Below are 18,151 nucleotides of genomic sequence, written 5' to 3'. Positions count from 1 at the left end.
GCGGTCCGAAAAGGCCTGCTGCAGGAGGGCCACTCTCCGCAGCAGCACCGGGACCTGTCTCGACGGGAACGGGTACTTGAAGTTCATCCCCGTGATGAGCGAGTTGATCCTCCCTGGGCTGCGTACCACTTCCAGCCGCAGCAGCACTCGCTGGTAGCAGACTTCCACCTCGCCCTCTTGGAGGTGGCCCAGTTCCACCATGAAGTCGTAGCTGACCACAGGATCGACCACGTCGAACAGCGCCACTCCCACGCGAAATTCCTCCATGCCAATGGCGAGCAGGTTGGCCTCAAGCAGGTGGCTGCTCTCGAGGGGCACGATGCCCTGCAGCCCGCTGCCGATGGCACTAACCAGCAGTTTTTTGCTCAGCCTTAGGAAAGGCTCATTTAGCAGAGGATGCCCTGCAGTTACTTCAAGCAAGAAACTGCTCGGCAGGAGGGGGCCAGGTAGCTCGACCAGGGGCACGCGCTGGGCCCTGGCCTCTGCAGGCAGGACGGACAGGGGCTGGCTTTGCATGCAAAACAGGTGGCAGGTGTAGTGCCGGTCAACATCCTTGAAATAGAGCACCTTGCAGGTCTTGAGATCGGCCTCGGGCACCAGTTGTAAGCAGCCGGGGCAGACCCCGTTCCTGCCGCGGGCTCGTTCGTCGACCACCGATACAGAGTAGTCCGAGTGCGAGTCGCGAGGAGAGTTGTCGAACTCGAGGATGTGGTCGATCGGGAGGATCGGCATTCTCCGACGGCGACTGTGGCTGCTGAGGCTGTCGCTGAGATTGGAGCGGTCCTGGACCTGCATGAGGCTGCGGGGGCCAGGCAGGTTCCAAATGGGGTCGTCCATAATAATGAGTCATTTGCCGAGCGTGCCCTCGTAGGTGAAGTCGTCGTAGTTGACGCCCACCCGGGTCAGCGACTCCTGGAAGGACTAGACGTTTGTCTTGAGGAACTCATCGTCGAAGTGGGAGAGGTCCAGCTCGCTTTTCAGGTGGGGCACGTAAGGAGCTCGGTATTCCTTGGCCAGCAGCTTGTCCCAGTTGATCTTGCTGAACCAGGGGTGTCCCGTGATCTCCTCGACGCCCTTGGCGCCGAGCCGAGCCCCTGGCTTCTTGGCGAGCAGCCGCCGAAGTAGGTCTTGGCACTCGAGGCTCAGCGTGGGCGGCAGGCGGACCTCTTCCTTCTTGATCTTGCTGAAGATCTCCTCGCGGTTGGGGGCCATGAAGGGAGGCTCGCCCACCAGCATCTCGTAGATGATGCTGCCGAGGGCCCACCAGTCGATGGCCTCGGAGCAGGGCCTGCGCTCCAGGTTTTCGGGCGCCAGGTACTCAGGCGTACCTGAGACCGAGAAGACCTCTTCGGTGAGGAAGTTGCGCTTGCAGAGGCCAAAGTCCGCAATCTTGACGTAGCCGTCATGGGCGATCAGGACATTTTCAGGCTTGAGGTCGCGATAGACTACCTGGTGGGTGTGCATGTGATGGAGGGCGAGGAGCATCTGCGCGGCGTAGAACTTGGCGTGCTCCTCGGAGAGGGTCTGGAGGCGGCTGATCAGGTTGAAGAGTTCCCCACCCGGACAGAACTCGAGGACAAAGAAGAGCTTTTCCTCGGTCTGGAAGCAGTAGAGGAGGCGGAGCATGAAGGGGTGCTTGACGCGGGTGAGGATGTCCTTTTCGAGGAGGGCGAGGTTTTCCTTGGTGCCCTTGAGGAGCTTCTTCTTCTTGATGATTTTGAGGGCGCAGACCTGCTTGGTGGCCTTGTGCTTGGCGAGGACGACCTTGGCGTAGGCGCCCTTGCCGATAACGCTGATCATGACGAAGTCGTCGACGCCCACCCGCTTGCTCATCAATTATCGATACAGCCCCGGGCATTAATAATGAACGATTTATTGGTGGGCAAGCAGTTCAAGCTGACCAAGAAGCTGGGCTCCGGCGCCTTCGGGGAAATCTTCTATGGCATCAACACCAAGACCGAGCAGGAGGTGGCCGTCAAACTCGAGTCCATCTCCACCAAGCACCCCCAGCTCTTCTACGAGGCCAAGCTCATCCACCTCCTCCACCAGGACGACCCCTCCGACAAGGGCATTCCCAACGTCTACTTCTGCTCCTCCGAGGGCGACTACAACATCATGGTCATGGACCTCCTCGGCCCCTCCCTCGAGGACCTGTTCGGCTTCTGCGGGAGAAAGTTTGAACTGAAGACGGTGCTGCTGGTGGCCGAGCAGATGCTCTCGCGGATCGAATTCGTGCACGGCAAGCAATTCCTGCACCGGGACATCAAGCCCGACAACTTCCTGATCGGCACCTCGAAGCGGGCCCACCGCGTTTACATGATAGACTTTGGGCTGGCCAAAAAGTTTATCCAGCGCGACGGCCGGCACATCCCCTACCGCGACAACAAAAACCTCACGGGGACGGCCCGCTACGCCTCGGTCAATACCCATCTGGGGATCGAGCAGGGCCGGCGAGACGACATCGAGTCGCTGGGGTACGTGCTGGTCTACTTTCTGCGGGGGTCGCTGCCCTGGCAGAACCTCAAGGCCAACAACAAGAAGGACAAGTACGAGCGCATCATGGAGAAGAAACTCAGCACCTCAGTGGAGACCCTCTGCAAGGGGCTGCCCAGCGAGCTCCGCGAGATGATCGAAAGTTCCCGAAACATGACCTTCGACGAGGAGCCCGACTACCGGGCCCTGAAGGACAAGTTCAACACGCTGTTCAACCACATGGGCTTCGAGCGGGATAATATACTCGACTGGCACAAGGTGGCCACCGAAAAGAAGCGCAGACAGGACTGACCCATAATCATGCACGTCTCTGCGGAGGAGCTCAAGCAGTGGGTGGCCACCTGCACCGGCATGCCTGTCGCCACCCTCAGCGAGCTGGCCAGTGGGGTCGCCTTCTGTCTGCTCGCAGGCATGCTCCGCGGCATCCGCTTCCCCCTCGCCCGCCTCAACGTCACTGCCAAGAGCGAGTACGACAACCTCCAGAACCTCAAAATCCTGCAGTCCTTCTTCGTCAAGGAAAGGCTCAACAAGGCCATTGACGTAAGTATGCTTACAGATCGTGGCCCTCTCCAAGGGCAAGGTCAAGGACATCCTCGACCTCCTCCACTGGATGAAGATGGTCTCTGCTAAACCCTCGCTATTGAGCACTACCCCCTCAAGCCCTTCTCGCAAAGCCACTCGGGCGGTCACCACCGTCTCGACTATCGGCAGGTCAACCCGAAGCAGAACTGTCATCGCCGAGATAGAGAGTGAAGCCCGGATTGACTAGCTGCAGGTGGAAATCGAGACGATGGCCCGCAAGCTCAGGGCGATTCGCGACGCAGCCAGCACTGTATAAGACGAAGAGGAATTGAGACGGGTCTGCCTGCAGATCGTGGGGCATAGTGACTGATACGACTATTCACACGGCCTGCAGCCGCCTGGTTTTGAGGATCAGCTTCTGGAGGATCTGAAGGGCCTGCGGATCTGCCGGTCTCACGCCCATCTCTTTCCTTAATTTAATCTCAACCGCTGTTAGAGTCTTCTAAATATCCAGACAGCGCTGCAGCGCGGTGCTGGCCTCCCGCTGCTGGTGCTCTATCTCAACCTGGACCTCCTCCCGCTAGAGGTTGGCCTCGGTGTTCAGCCTGACGTACTGTGCGATTTATCTTTCCAGGAAGGCCATTTCTTTCAGCAAGCTTTTGGCCTACAGCCTGGCGGCACTGAGCTTCTGTTGGGCGTGGCTTGGCTGGGCCTGGCCCAGCTGCATCCTGATGCTTTTCAAGCGGTGCTGCTCGGCTGCAAGCGAGTCGATGTCGCTTTAGACTTATTTGCCCTCGAGCTGGCTGCGGGCAAGGCTCTCCTCTCGGGCCCTGATTTCTCGATCGAGAGCCTTGTTGGCCTGCTCTAGGCTGATAATGGCCTCATTTCGCGCGAGAGAAGTGGAATCCAGCCCCTCAATGCCCTGCTCCATGGATGCCAGCTTTCCACGCAGCTTTTCGAGCGCGTACTCCCGTGAAGCCAGCTCTTTCTTCAATTCAGCGTTCTCTGCGCAAAAGAGCTCAAAATTCTGCAGCATGAAAGCCAGCTGCCCCTGGAACTCATGCTTCTTCTGTTCTGTCTCTGAAAATGCTTGCTGGAGCCAGGCTGCCCTCTCGCTGATGGACTACCGACTGACCTGCTTTAGATGCTGGGCCTGCTCAAGTCGCTGCAGCTCGGCTTGCAGGGCCGCAATAGTCGCAAGCTCTTTTTCCTAGTCTCGCTGCTGCAAGGCTTCCTGCTTCTGTCTATGCCTGGCTTGCTCAGACGCCCGCTGCTTCGCGATTTCCTGGACGAGAAAGGCCCGCTGCAAGTCCTCCTAGAGCAGGGCCAGCTCTTCTCTGGCCTACTGAAACCGGCCCTCCACAAAGGCGAGACTCTCGATTTCCTTCTGGAGGGGGATGATGTCCAGGCAGTCTGGCTGGTCCTCGAGCAGCAGCAGTTCCAGCTCGGGGTTCTGCATTTGAATCATAACGATAACCCACGATCGATTATTAGATGCCGAGGCTGGAGGGCTTCTGGGAGCTGCTTGCCGTCCGACTCCTCATCTCGTGGGCGGTGAGGACCTACCATTCACCGGATTAGTACTGGCAGGGCGACGAGGTGTCTTTCAGGATGGCGTTCAACTATGGGTATCTCACCTGGGAGTGGCAAGATCCGCCTATCCGCTCAATAGTTGCAAACATCCCTCTCTTCGTCCTTTACAAGGCGCTTTCATGGCTGCCGATCAACCCTGACCTTGCAGTGGATCTCGCCCCTCTGCTGTGGAGGGCCGTGCTGGGGGCCGCCTGCGACTTCTGGATTATCAGGCTCATGGCCCAGGAGTGGAAATTGCAACCTCACAAACTCACCATTTTCAAAGCCCTGTACCTGGGCAACTGGTTCGTCCTGACGATCGCAGGAAGGAATTACTCAAATACGTTCTAGAACCTTGTCATCTACGCTTGCCTGTACTACTATCAGAAGGGCAACCTGCTCCTCGTCAGGGCCCTGCTGACCCCTCTGTTCATGCTTCGGCCCACCGGCATCATCCCGGTCGGCATTCTGCTGGTCGCGCACTGGGTGGGCATAGGCAGCCTCCAAGAACTGTTGAAAAACGGAGTGGCGGTGGGGGTTATGCTGCTGGGCAGTGTCTTTGTAGATACTGTGTGGCAAGGCCGGTTTGTGTCCACAGCCTACAACTTTGCCCTGGAAAATGTGGTCAAGGGGGTGGCCGGGCTGTACGGGACCAGCCCCGCATGGTACTACGCGGGAGGCATCCTCCCCTACACGCTAACCCTGGCCTTCCCCTTCCTGATAGCCCGCCTATAGTACAACAAGGGCCTGCTGTGGCTTGGCCTGCTAGGGTTCTGGTCCGCCCTGCCACACAAGTAATAGAGGTTCATAGGATACCTCATCACCACCTCTCTCTTCTTCGTAGTGGAGGGCCTCTCTCGCCTCAGCTCCTCGAATATCGATAAATTCGTGGTGGCCTACCTGTTGGTGAATGCGGGACTGGCAGGCCTGAATGGACTTGTACTGAAGCGGGGCAACATGGAGGCCCTCAAGATGCTTAGGAAATATGAGCTTTAGAAGGTTTTGATCCTGACGGAGTGTCACCAGACTCCCCTCTATTCAGTGTTGAACAGGAAGGTGCCGGTGGTCTTTCCGAGCTGCGAGCCAGCAGAAAGGAGGCTGAATGCCACCGAGAGTATGCTGTTCGAAGCAGACTGGGAATCCTTCTATCAGCTGGCCAGGGCCAAGCCGATTCCTCCCGATAGATACGGGAACATCACAAGCGCAGAGGACAGTGAATTCAGCCACGTGGTCTCGCTCAAGCCACTGGGCCTCTAGAAGTACGGGTTCAGGGTGCTAGAGAGGCAGCAGTTCTGGCTCGAGACGGTGTACATCTGGGGCAGGCCGTGATCGGAGGGCGATAATATCATTAAGCAGTATCTCATGAAGTTGATCATCAGGCCCAAGAAGGGCAGCTCCTTTGAGTTGGACCTTTCTGAGTGTCAGAACGGAACGGTCCGCGACCTCAAGGTTGCGCTGTAGAGGAAGTGCAGACTGCCGCCCGAGCAGCAAAAGCTCGTGCTCGTGCGCAGCAAGGTCGAGCTCTCAGACCTAAACCAGCCACTAAACACGCTGGACATGGCGGACCAGGACGAGGTGGAACTCAAGGACCTGGGGTCGCAGATGCTGTGGCGGAGTGTGTTCTACATGTAGTACCTGGGACCGATCCTGACCTACTCCGCGATGTATCTTCTAGGTAACAAGCCGTACTCCTTTTCACAGAACGTGGTGTTCGCCTTGGGGGTCATGCACTACTCCAAACGCATCCTCGAGACCTGCTTCGTCCATGTCTTCAGCAGGGACAGCATGCCCTTCCATCGGGCCCTCATCAACTTCTTCCACTACTGGATCCTCTTCGGTGCCTCTGTGGGCTACGAGATGTTCGTGCACGGCAATGATCCCGACTACGCGCAGCCCAAGGTCATCTTCATGGCCGGGCTGTGGCTGGTCTTCCAGTTCATGAACTTCAGGTGCCACCAGCACTTGGCCTCCTTCCGGAAGGTTAAGCCCAAAACCGAAACGCCTTCCGGCGAGTACGTTAATCCTGCCAAGCGTCGGGCAATCCCCTCGGGCTGGGGTTTCGACTACGTGTCTTGCGCGAACTACATGTGGGAAAGCTTCGGATGGATAACCTTTTCGGTGCTGAGCAGAAGCTACGCGGCCTACTTCTTCACGTTCTGCTCGGTGGCGCAGATGCTGCAGTGGGCGCTCAAGAAGCACGCGGCCTACAAGAAGGAGTTCTCGGCCTACAGCAAGAGTCGGAAGGCCATGTTCCCCTTCCTGATATGAGGTCGGCCAATAAAATTATATATGGAATAACCTGAAAAACCACGCACCCAGACGATTTCCAAGGAGATGCTCGAGTCCCTCAGGGCCGGCCTCGAGGACAAGTCCAAGGCCCCCAACCCCGACTCCAAAACGGTGGTCCCCGCCGCGTCCTAAGCCGGCAGTCAAAAGCACCTGCAGCCGCAGCCCTTCTATGGCTTCGCGCCACCGCAGATGGACAGCAAATTCATCGAGCATCTGCAGAGCCAAGGCATGTGGCCGCCGCCGATGATGATGCCCCCCGCGGGATTCAACCTGTAGGCCCAGCGATCCCAGCAGTTTCCAGGCTACTTCACCCCCAGCCAGATGTCACAGTCGAAAGACATCCTCAACAAACAGGCAGAGGACAGGAAATGTAATCTCTACGATCGAGAGAAGCACCGAGGCCAGCGGGACCGCTAGCTCCGCAGCCCTCCCGAAAGGTACGAGCGGGGGTACCACCCCAACTCCAACTGGCAACAGGGCCAGCCCTACAGCCCTCCTTACAATGAGTACTACAGTCCCAGACCCCAGCGCAAGAGCCGGTCCCCCTACAATACCCGGACGGGCTATCACTACCAGCAGCCCCAGTACACCCCGAAGTACAACTACACTCGGCAGATCGTGAGGCCTTCCAGCCGGCTGCGCAGGGGCGAGAGTCCGCTGCGGGCGTCGCGGTTCAACCGGCTGCAGAGATATGACCTGGAGCGGATGATGAGCAGCAAGTCGCGCAACCACTTCAGCCCGAGCATCTCCCGGAAGGGGTCGTTTGACCGATGGCAACAGCATTTTTGATGCCACGATAAATAAATATAATGGAAAACGTTGCACTTCCCATGAAGGAGCAGCTCATGCAGCTGGCCAAGCAGGCCTTCCACCAGGCCAACAAGCAGGCCTTCCAAGTCCGCAGGGATATCCAAATCAGCCACCTTGACAAGCAGCTCAGGGCAGAGCCCCCCACGGCTTTCGCCCTGCCACTCAACGATTGCCGCATCGGACTCTTGGAGGGCGACGAGCACTACAAAGTGGTCCGGCACCGGCTCGAGATCTACAACAAGAACCTAACCCAATCGCTGCAGGCCGCGAGCAAGTCTCAGCTCAGCGACCTCGTCGCATTCAAGGCGAGATACTACTCGACCATGACGCAGGTGCTGAACACGATCGCCCTGCAGGGCAGCACAGAGAAGATGGCCGAGGAGATCAAGTCCCTGCGGGAGTGGTCCGACCACAACGAGTAGATCATCAGCAAGAGCATGGACTTTCGGGCGTTTGTGCCCTACAAAAATTATCTGTATGCCGACGATGAGGACAGGCAGCCCGCCCTGCCCCGGGCGCAGGCCCCGCTTGACTCTAGGGAGGAGGCCCACCTGCCCTACGCACAGCATCAGGCTCTTATGGAGGACTACGAATAAGGCCGGCGCAGCATCTGCCCTGGCTCCTTCACCCCGCAGGAGCGGCTGCCGCAGTACAACCGCAAGCAGCTCAGCTTGCTGGGCACAGAAACCAAAGACATTCCGGCCTAGGAGCAGCCTTCCAAGACGATTTTAAACAGTGACTTTAGCAAACCCCCGGAACCGGTGCCCGAAGAAGAGGAAAAGGTGGAGCCAGCCGAAAACGAAGGGGAGGCGGCAGTCCCGCTCGATGAGCTGATGGGAGACATGGGCGGCCTTGACGAAGAGTAGGATAAGGAAGAGGCCCCGAAAGAAGAGCTGAACAGGTTGATGCCGTACTACAAGCCCTTCGTCGACCGGTGGCGGCCGAAGCGTCTGTCTGTCGACTAGAGCACCAAGTCAGGAGGCACAGGCTACGTGTTCCACAAGCTCGACTCCAGTGCGCAGCCTGTCCGAGCTATGTAGGACATCCATAAAAGGCGCATCCAGGATGAGCTGAAAGAAAAAAGGGGTAACGACGCAATGCTGATGGTCAAGAAGCGGTGGGCGGCCCAGAAGGCTAGGTTCTTTCGGGAAAGCGCCAGAAGGGCCGAAGTCCGCCTGCTTGAGCCTAAAGCCAAGTAGATTCCGGAGCCAGACCCGCCGGTCGAAAAGTTTTCAGAGTAGGACCAGAAAAAGTATTTTTCCTTTGTGGCCAAACCAGCCCGCCGCGCTCGGCAGATCAGCCTCGACAACTCAGCCCCAGCCAACCCTGACTCCCTCCCGCCCTTGACCGAACGCTGTCTTTAAGTCGAGGTGAACCGGCGAAGAATCAAGAGCATGCGAAAAGACTACGGGGCGATCATCGGCGTGCCTCTCGAAGACGACCGATCTGAGGCAGTCACGCATGCGTCCATGGTGCAGAGCACAGCCCGGCGGAAGGCCTTCAGCTAAATTCTGAGGGAGCACTCGCTGGATAATGAACGGGAAAGCCAGATCACAGGAATCAAACAGATAAAGGAGCGACTGTCGAAGAGGAGAGTGTTCCTGAACGGGAGAGTGCTGGCCGACGGGCTGTGCCTGCCTCAGTACGGTGACGAGGTCGAGTAGACCCCAGTCCCCGCGAGCGCCCTCCTCTCGAATCCGTTCGATGAACCCCCCAAGAAGAAGAAAAAAAAGTGAAAATTATAATGAGCACCAATTTTATTGACCGTTTTAAAGGCAAGATCAGTCTCCAGGGCAGAGAGGGGCAGCAGCCGCCCTTGCTCACCAACAGGCCTGTCTAGTACATCTCTTTCGCGAAAGGCAACCTCTAATCCAAGCAGGCCGCCATTCCCCTGGCACCGAGGCAGGAGCGCAAAAAGCATATTGAGAACTAAAGCACCAATTTGGCCGACAGTGCAATCCCGAGAAAGGGCCTGCCTAGATCAAAGCCTTTGGAGTACCAACCCTTTTGCCTTGATGATTAACACCCATCGACTCCACTCTACGATTTGAAAGACCTACCTGTCCTCAAGCCTAGGCCCAGCAAATACCCTAGCGAAAAAGAAATCTCTAAATCTGAATTTCCAAAAAGTTCAGATTTTCAGAGCATAAGTAATAAAAACAGATCTGAGCACAATGCTGACGAAAAGATCACCACCCACAATACAAAGATAACCAGTCAGGGGAAAACAGGGTTTCTGAAGATGGGTGGACTGGGCGCCAACATCGGCGGAGATGAGTGGCTGAGGCAGAACGAAAAGAGAAGCAAAATGAAAGAGTTTTCTGACAAGCTTCGAAATAGTCAGAAAATATAATGCGTGCAGGTTACCAGGACTAAAATCAGCAAGGCCTGCCCCTAGTGCCTGAAGTCCTCGAGGGACGACTAGCTGGCGCTAGCCCGGCTGAGGAAAGAGAGGGCCAGAGAATATGCCAAGAGGGTGCCACGACCAGCCCCTGTGCCACCGCGTGAGGTGGTCAGCAAAGCCCGGCAGGAAGTAAAGGACAGCGCGGCCTAACTCCAAGGAATTCTCGGGGAATATTAGCGCAAGCATAGGTTGCTGCAGAGTCAAGTTAAGTAATTATGAGGCAACAAGATCGTAAAATTTGTTCTTTTTATTTAATTTTTATATGGAATTTCTGGAAAGCCTTCTTAATTATTAAAATCAAATTTAATCAAATTTCTTTTTTCTTGATAATAATTAATTTTTTTTTAAATCCTCAGAAATTACTCAAAATTTGCTTACTGTTCACATCAAACAGGGCAACAAAGTATAACACCCCAAGATGGGCCCTGTGCAGTAAAGATTGTAATCAAAAATGGATGTTGTTTCCGACCTGATTGAGGTTATATATTATGCGGCTGGATTATTGAGGGGTCCGATTAACGAGTTTGACTATCTCGGAGATGATGACCTGTCTCAGTGTGCCCTCCGCCTCCCGGGGGATGAACCCTTCCTCACTCACCAGGTCGATGATCTCCTCGAGTTTTTTGAAAGTGTCCTAATTTTTAGAGGAGACCGCCTCGACAATCTGCTGGACCAGGTAGAAGACCTCATAGGAGGCCAGTCGGACCTTCTTCAGGCTGTAGTGGACACTGAAGATGCGATCGACAATCGCCTCCAGGGCATGAGAGTCTTCCCGAGGGTCGTATTGTAGCATTTTATTTTTTTTATTATTTGCAATTTTGAGCACATTTCGGATGATTAAAAATTTAATAGCCTTATTAAAAACCAAAGTAGGGACTTTGATTTTTATAATATGTAACCTGACTGGGACCCCCTTTAGTCCAGCCCCGAGTGCATGACCCCCTACATTGGTCGGCTGGGGGTACAAGGGGTCAAGCTTTGCGACGTGTTCGGGGTGTAGCCCTGGGCCCTTGAGATGATCGCAGAGCCCATTCTGGCCGTGATCCTCCTGTTCCCCTACAACGAGGCCCACCTCGCCTTCGTCAAGGAACAGTAAGAGGCCCTTGCCAACTCAGGACAGTAGCTACCCCCGCTGTTCTTCATGAAGCAGTACGTCAGAAACGGCTGTGGGACAGTGGCCCTGCTCCACGCCCTGATGAACTTACACAAGCAAAAGGAAATTTCCTTCAAAGAACATTCTGTGCTGGAAGAAAGGTTCAAGCGCTGGGCTGAGGAGGGCTTGGATAGTCATGAGATCGGGCTGCAGTTCCAGAAGGATGCAGAGATCGAGGGCTTGCATAGGAGTGCTGTGCTTAAGGGCAAAAGTGATGCCGGGCAGCCTGCGACAGGCCGGTTCGCAGCCTTCGTCAACGTGCAGGGACAGCTGATCGAGTTCGACGGGCGCAAGTCGCGGCCGATAAGCCACGGCAAGACCGACCGCGAGCACTTCGGGGCGGATTGCCTGCGAGTGATCAAGGACGAATTCATGGCCCGTGAAAAGGAGTCAGTCCACTTCGCGATTACCGCCCTAGTGGGCTGTAAATGAGCCATAATTACTTGTTGATGGACGAACTTATCGACAAGTTCGAGCTCGAACTGCGCAGGAGGCTGGAGGAGATGCAGCCTGAGACTGAGACTGAAAAGCTGGCGGTCTTCGTGCATAGCCTGAATGTGGCGATTGGACTGATCAAGTCTGAGCAGAAGCTGGACATCTTCCTGGAGCAGGGCAACCGCAGCTTCCAGTACGCAGAGCCGGCCCTCAAGTTCACGATCACGAAAAGCCCCTCCGCAGTGTGCTTCAAGAAGGCTGGGGCCGACATGATCTACCAGGTCAACCTGGACGAGCCACCCGTGTATGACAAGGTCAAGGACCACCAGGGCACAAGAGAGTTTATCAGGAAATACTATGACGAGGTGGACTTCGTGAGGCCCAGGAAGGAAGTTGTGCCCGGGGTGGGGACTTTGCAATGGGTGCCCATTTCCGAGCCATAGCCTTAGCTGCTACGGCCGATGCACGTCCCTGGGACTAGTGCTGGGGGGTATCGTGGCAATCTTGTTGGCCCCAACAACCCTATTTTCCATGGCCGGGGTGATATGGGCATGATGGGCGGAATGGGTGGCATGGGAGGCATAGGTGGCATGGGAAGAATGGGTGGCATGGGAGGCATGGGTGGCGGCATGGGAGTGAGATATGACCCTGTAAACCCGTTCGACACAGGCTGGGGCGATAGAGGCGACGACATAGACGACTTCACCGGGTTCAACGCGATGGGCCAGCCGCTACAGCCGAACCGGAGACGGCAACAGCCAGGCTTCTTCGGCCAGAACAGTTTCGACCCCAGTCGGCTGGGATGATCAGGCATAGCAAGTTAATTGAGATACTTCATGGGCAACAAGCAGGCAGTGATCAATTCGGGAGTGGGCATCGCGGCCTCCAGCTGCTGCTCCAGTTACATCCCCAGCGAGGACTTCCTGGCCATCGACCGCAGGACGGGCAAGCCCGTGGTCATCCCTGACATCGACCCCAGCGAGCTGTTCGATAACGAAAACCTGGTGGTCACCAAGATCAAGAAAGACCCCGTGAATTACAACGATCTGGACAGAGAGTACCGAGGGTCGGGAAAGAAGTGGACGGACCCCGATTTCCCACCCGACCAGAGATCGATCGGAGAGGCCGAGTTGAGCTACGTGCCGCGGTGGGGCCGTATCCCCGACGTTATCAAAGGCGCGCAGTTTAAGATCAGCAAGATCGAGCCCGATGACATTCTGCAGGGCGGACTGGGGGACTGCTATCTGCTTTCGGCCATTGCTGCCCTCGCCGAGCAGGAGTCCCGGATCGACAGTCTGTTCCCGGACCTGAAGAGCCACCACGACACTGGCATCTACTCGGTCATGATGAACCACTGTGGGATGATGCGGGAAGTGGTGGTGGACGACTTCGTCCCACTGGATCCGCAGGGCAGGCCCGCCTTTGTGCAGCCACACGGGCTGGAGTTCTGGCCACTGATCATGGAGAAGGCTTGGGCCAAGCTCAACAAGAGCTACGGCAACATCATAGGAGGGCTGCCTCACGAGGTGCTCAACTGTCTCACGAAGGCGCCGACCATCTACTCCCGCCTCTGCGAACCCCAGGACCCTGATGACCAGCTCCATATGGACAACATCTGGCGCGAGATCGTCAAGGGCACCAAGATCGACTGGGTTTTCTGCACTGGCACGACCGGGGACCCTGCGATCGAGAAACTGGGGCTGGTGCCTGGGCACGCGTACACCCTGCTGGACGGGTTCGAGGTTCGCCGGGCGGGGAAGGTGGAACAGCTGGTCAAGCTGCGCAACCCCTGGGGCAAGCACGAGTGGCAAGGCAGGGCCAACGACGACGACCGGGAATTCTGGGGCCAGATCGGAGCGGCGGACAAGAAGAGCCTGAAGTTCGAGTCGAAGGACAACGGCAAGTTCTTCATGCTGTGGGAGGACTTCCTGAAGTACTACGACATGATCGACATCTGCAAGGTGGATGAGCGATTCAGCTACAACTTCCTGCACTGCGACTTCCACAGCAAGAATGCCCGCTTCTTCAAGCTTGACACCCGCCGCTCCGGCAAGGTCTTCATCGGGCTCAGTCAGCCTGACAAGCGCGCTGAGCCTGATTACGTCAAGTCGCTGGGTTACGCGCGTTCGACCCTCGTCCTAGGCAAGGCCTCGGGCGGGGGCTACCGCTTCGTGGAGGCAGTCATGGAAGACTCTTTCAATGAGACTTTCCTGGAGGCAGACCTGGTCCCAGGCTCCTACGTGCTCTACGCGAAGCTGGAGTGGCCACGAGCGGAATCGGGAATGGGCACGGTTTCTATCTACAGCGAGCAGAACGTAAGCCTGTCGCATGCGGAGGCCGAGCTGCACAGCAGTTTCCTAGAAAAGACCCTGATCGACTTTGCAGTGAGCAGCGAGGGCAAGCAGCAGGTAGGAGGGCCGAACGACTGGCTGTTCATAAAGCTGATGTACCGGCGGGGCGGGTTCGGGGTGATCGTCTGCCGGATGGAGACGAGCAAGATTCGAATCGCGGGAATTGAACGGGACTTCCATGAGAGCGGGTTCCATCTGAAGAAGCCGCTGAAGGAGAAGGGGAAGTTTGAGCTGGAGGTGGGCCCGGGCGAGACCAGGTGCGTGGTGGCGCGGGTGATCCATGAGTTTCGGGCGGAGCGGATCCGGTTTCCGCCGCAGACCCTGAAAGTGCAGAGGGTGTCCTGAGCCAGAGTGAAATCAGCAAAGTCAATATGGATTTCTCGCAGTTGATTTTTGGCGCAGTGCTGCAGCCCGAGCCCGCACTCCAGAAGCAGGCCGAGGCACAGCTCATGGGCCTGCTCAACGACAACCCCACCGCCTTCCTGGCGCAGATGGCCAAGATGCTCGCCGAGGATCGCTTCGACTCGAGCATGCGGCAGGCCGCCGGCACCATCCTGAAGAGGTCCCTGCGGCTGCCCGAAAAGCATTGGAGCAGGGTGCCGCCCGACAACCGCAACGAGATCAAGGACCTGCTGCTGGGCAACCTGGTCACTAGCGACAAGCTGGCCAAGCGGGCGAGCGCGGACTGCATTTCCTGCGTGCTGGCGCTGGAGCTGCCGGGCAACGAATGGCCCACCCTCATTCCCGTGCTCGCCAACAACACCGTCCACGAGAACGTCGAGATCCGGCAGGCCTCGATCATGACGCTGGGATTCGTGTGCGAGCAAGTGCGGGAGACAGGGGCCCCGATGCAGCGGGCCGAGCAGGAAACAATCCTGGCGGGCATCTTCAAGGGCATCACCAAGCAAAACCCCCCCGAGATCCAGCACACCTCGCTCAAGGCCCTGCGGGACTCGGTGGCCTTCATGCAGGAGCTGTTCAGGATGCCGGGCATCAAGAACCTGACCTTCAACACGATCAACGAGCTGATCATGCGGGAGAGCGACCAGGAGAGCAAGGAGCTGTGCTTCCAGGTGCTGTTCGAGCTGGCCAAGCACTGCTACACCGCCCTCGAGGAGGACGTCGACACCATCACCCAGCTCACCGCGCCCTTCATGACCGACGGGGGCAGCTGCTCCCGCCTGCGCAAGGCGGCCATCGAAGTGTGGGCAGTGCTGGCGGGCGAATACAAAGAACTCAAGGAGGCGGGCACCCCTGCCGTCAACTACGCGGCGAAGCACGAGACGGAGATGGTGCAGGTGATGCTGAAGAACCTGCTGTTCTACGAGGACGAGGACGAAGACATGAACGGGATCAGCGACAGCGCCGAGCAGGCCCTGTGCTCGATCGGGGAGCACTGCTCCGAGGCCGCGGTGGGCATCGTGGTCAACTTCATCTCGCATACCCTCAACTCCGACAACCCGAAGATGCGGCGGGCGGGGCTGCTGGCGTTCATCACGGTGCTGGACAACGCCCACAAGGCCCACCTCCAGAAGCTGTGCATGAGCGGGCTGGGCGAGTTCGTGGCCCGCCTGCAGGACGGCACGGTCTTCGTGCGCGAGGCCGCCGCCAAGACGATCTCCAAGGTGGCCGAAAACTTCCCCGAGTGCTTTTTCGGGCGGATGGAGCACTACGACGAGTTCGACCAGGTGCTGTTTTCGCTGAAGGACGAGGTGCGGGTGATGCGGCACACGTGCTGGACCCTGTGCTACCTGGCGGAGGCGGCCCAGAAGCAGCCGTGCGCCAGGTTCAAGGACCGGACCAAGCGAATGATCGACCTGCTGCTGGAGAACGCGGCGCGGGGCGAGGAGGACGAGAAGGAGCGGCTGATCATCGACGTGTGCTTCATGGCCATCTTCAACCTCGTCTCCACCATGGCCAGCGCCCCCCTCAGCGCAGAGTACGCCTTCTTCATCCTCGGCCAGCTCAAGTCCGTTGTCAGCAAGCCCATCAACGCCAAGCAGGAGGCCTACCTCTTCGGCATGCTCACCTTCCTCCACTGCTGCCTCATGCAGATCCAGGTCGACTCCGTCTTCGTCTGTCCGCCCGAGCTGGTCAGTGCCGCCTACGCCACCGTCATGCGCCTGTTCCAGGTGCTGCAGGACGTCAGTCCCGAGGGCATGTACGTGGTCTCCTCGGTGGCAGCCATCCTCAAGAGCGACTTCCTGAAGCTGCTGAACGAGTTCTGGCCGTACGTGGAGCACGCCCTGGCGCGGGGCAACGACCTGGAGCTGGTGAAGGGGGCTCTGGGGTTCGTAGGAGACGCGTGCCGCGCAGTGGGGGCGACGTTTGAGAGCAAGCTGCCGCCGCTGCTGAAGCTGATGAACAACTTCATCTGCAACGTGGAGTTCGACCGGGAGGGCAAGATCACGGTGTTCCTGACAATGGCGGACCTGGTGATGAACCTGGGGGAGTGCCTGCTGCCCCACATCACGCAGTTCTTCCAGACCTTCAACCTCGGCATCTCTGCCTGCCTGGACTTCACCATCAAGAAGCAGGAGCAGGACTACGTCAACACGCTCAAGGACGTCATCCTCGAGAGCGAGATGTGCGTGTTCCACGGGCTGCGCAAGACCACCGCCGCACAGAACGACGCCTTCGTCAAGCACCTCCACTACGTCATCGATTTCCTCAAGGTCATCACCCACCCCTAGTACGCGCCCTCGGCCGAGCTGCTGCGGAACTCGCTGTACCTGGTGGGCGATATCCTGCAGTTCGCGGGGCCGGCGTGCAGGGGCTCGCTGACCAGCCAGGAAGTCAAGAGCATGCAGGCCTTCCTCACCAAGCTCAAGCCCGACAAGGACTCCCAGGACTGCCACAATTACGTCAACCGCTACATATTCCACTTGCCCTGATTGATCATACGTATCATGGAGCCCGACTGGAAGCCGCTCGAGTCCAGCCCCGACACCTTCACGCCCTTCGCCCGCACCCTCGGCATGGCCCCCGCCCTCGCCTTCCATGATCTCTGCGCCCTCGAGCCCTGGGCCCTTGACATGCTCCCCGCGCCCCCGCTCGCTGTGGTCCTGCTCTTCCCCTACACACAGGCCCACCTCCAGTTCGTGGAAGAGCAGGCCGTCACCCTGCCGCCTGCTCCACCAGGACTGTTTTACATGAGACAGAACGTGAAGAACGCCTGCGGGACCATCGCCATCCTGCACGCGCTGTTCAACCTGGCCAGCAGTGGGGCCGAGGTCTTTGAACCCGGCAGCGTTCTGGCCACCCGCTTTGAAAAGTGGAAGGGACTGACCCCTGAGGAGATCGGTTCGCAATTCCGGGCGGACGAAGAACTCGAAAAACTGCACCGGGAAGCCGTCTGCGGAGGGAAGACCGATGCGGAGGCGCCTGTGGACTCGCACTTCATCGCGTTGGTTGAGGCAGGAGGGCAGCTAGTCGAGCTGGACGGGCGTAAGCAGCAGGCAGTGGCACACGGGCCGACAAGCACTGCCAATTTCGGAGTGGACTGCCTGCGGGTGATCCAAGAGTTCATGGACCGGGAGAAGGGCTCCGTGCTGTTCGCGGTGCAGGCGCTGGTGCGGACTGGATGATGCAATCAGTAGCACTTTTTGAGGACGATCGAGGGGCCGTGCTCCTCGAACTCGGGGCGGGTGATCCACATGGTCTGGAAGGACTGTAGCGAGCAGAGCAGGGAGCCGCCCACCCAGCTCAGGTACTGCCGCTGCGAGTGCTCGAAGACCACCTTCTTCACGTTGCTGAGGCTCTGGCTGATCGACTCGATCTCTGACTCCAGCCGAGCCCCCAGTCGCGGGATGGCCGAACTGCCCCCGCTCAGCACCATGTTCCCCAGCAGCTCCTTCTTATGCTCGGCCTCGATCTTGCCCACCGTCTGCAGCACCAGCTCGTGCAGGCCCTGCTTCTCAAAGCCATGCGCCCTGGGGTTGAACAGAGCCTCGGAGCAGGCCAGCTGGTCGGCTGCCTCGAGGGTCAGTCGGCAGCCGTCAGGCAGAGTCATCTCTTTCACCCCTAGTTTGGGTGCCTCTGCTTCCGGCCCGACTGCGCTCTCGCTCTGCGCCTTCACCAGCCGGACGCACTCGCGCTCACGTCCGGCCGGCAGCGCAACCT

At 58.1% G+C, this 18,151-nt stretch overlaps 6 protein-coding genes across 6 annotated transcripts; 4 read left to right on the top strand and 2 right to left on the bottom strand.

Moving 5' to 3' along the window:
• Window positions 1–921: 921 nt before the first annotated feature.
• On the bottom strand, window positions 922–1,833 carry LOC127594803 (serine/threonine-protein kinase Sgk1-like). The gene has a single exon (XM_052056566.1). It carries the CDS (start codon window positions 1,831–1,833, stop codon window positions 922–924), a length of 912 nt encoding a protein of 303 aa, XP_051912526.1.
• A 30-nt stretch (window positions 1,834–1,863) lies between these two features.
• LOC127594802 (uncharacterized) lies at window positions 1,864–2,784 on the top strand. Its single transcript, XM_052056565.1, has one exon. The coding sequence runs from the start codon at window positions 1,864–1,866 to the stop codon at window positions 2,782–2,784; it is 921 nt and encodes a 306-aa protein (XP_051912525.1).
• Window positions 2,785–5,949: 3,165 nt separating this feature from the next.
• Window positions 5,950–6,855, top strand: LOC127594801 (uncharacterized). The gene is given in 2 exon segments (XM_052056564.1): window positions 5,950–6,044; window positions 6,099–6,855. Coding segments are annotated over 2 exon segments (852 nt in total).
• A 7,545-nt stretch (window positions 6,856–14,400) lies between these two features.
• On the top strand, window positions 14,401–16,923 carry LOC127594799 (uncharacterized). The gene is made up of 2 exons (XM_052056563.1): window positions 14,401–16,704; window positions 16,783–16,923. Exons 1-2 carry the CDS (start codon window positions 14,401–14,403, stop codon window positions 16,921–16,923), a joined length of 2,445 nt encoding a protein of 814 aa, XP_051912523.1.
• A 15-nt stretch (window positions 16,924–16,938) lies between these two features.
• Window positions 16,939–17,616, top strand: LOC127594798 (ubiquitin carboxyl-terminal hydrolase-like). Its single transcript, XM_052056562.1, has one exon. The coding sequence runs from the start codon at window positions 16,939–16,941 to the stop codon at window positions 17,614–17,616; it is 678 nt and encodes a 225-aa protein (XP_051912522.1).
• Window positions 17,617–17,621: 5 nt separating this feature from the next.
• On the bottom strand, window positions 17,622–18,041 carry LOC127594808 (uncharacterized). The gene has a single exon (XM_052056572.1). The coding sequence runs from the start codon at window positions 18,039–18,041 to the stop codon at window positions 17,622–17,624; it is 420 nt and encodes a 139-aa protein (XP_051912532.1).
• Between the last annotated feature and the right edge of the window lie 110 nt (window positions 18,042–18,151).

The sequence above is a fragment of the Hippocampus zosterae genome, unplaced genomic scaffold (assembly GCF_025434085.1).
Source record: "Hippocampus zosterae strain Florida unplaced genomic scaffold, ASM2543408v3 HiC_scaffold_270, whole genome shotgun sequence".
Classification (NCBI taxonomy): Eukaryota; Metazoa; Chordata; class Actinopteri; order Syngnathiformes; family Syngnathidae; genus Hippocampus; species Hippocampus zosterae.
This window is presented reverse-complemented; position numbering and strand designations above follow the sequence as displayed.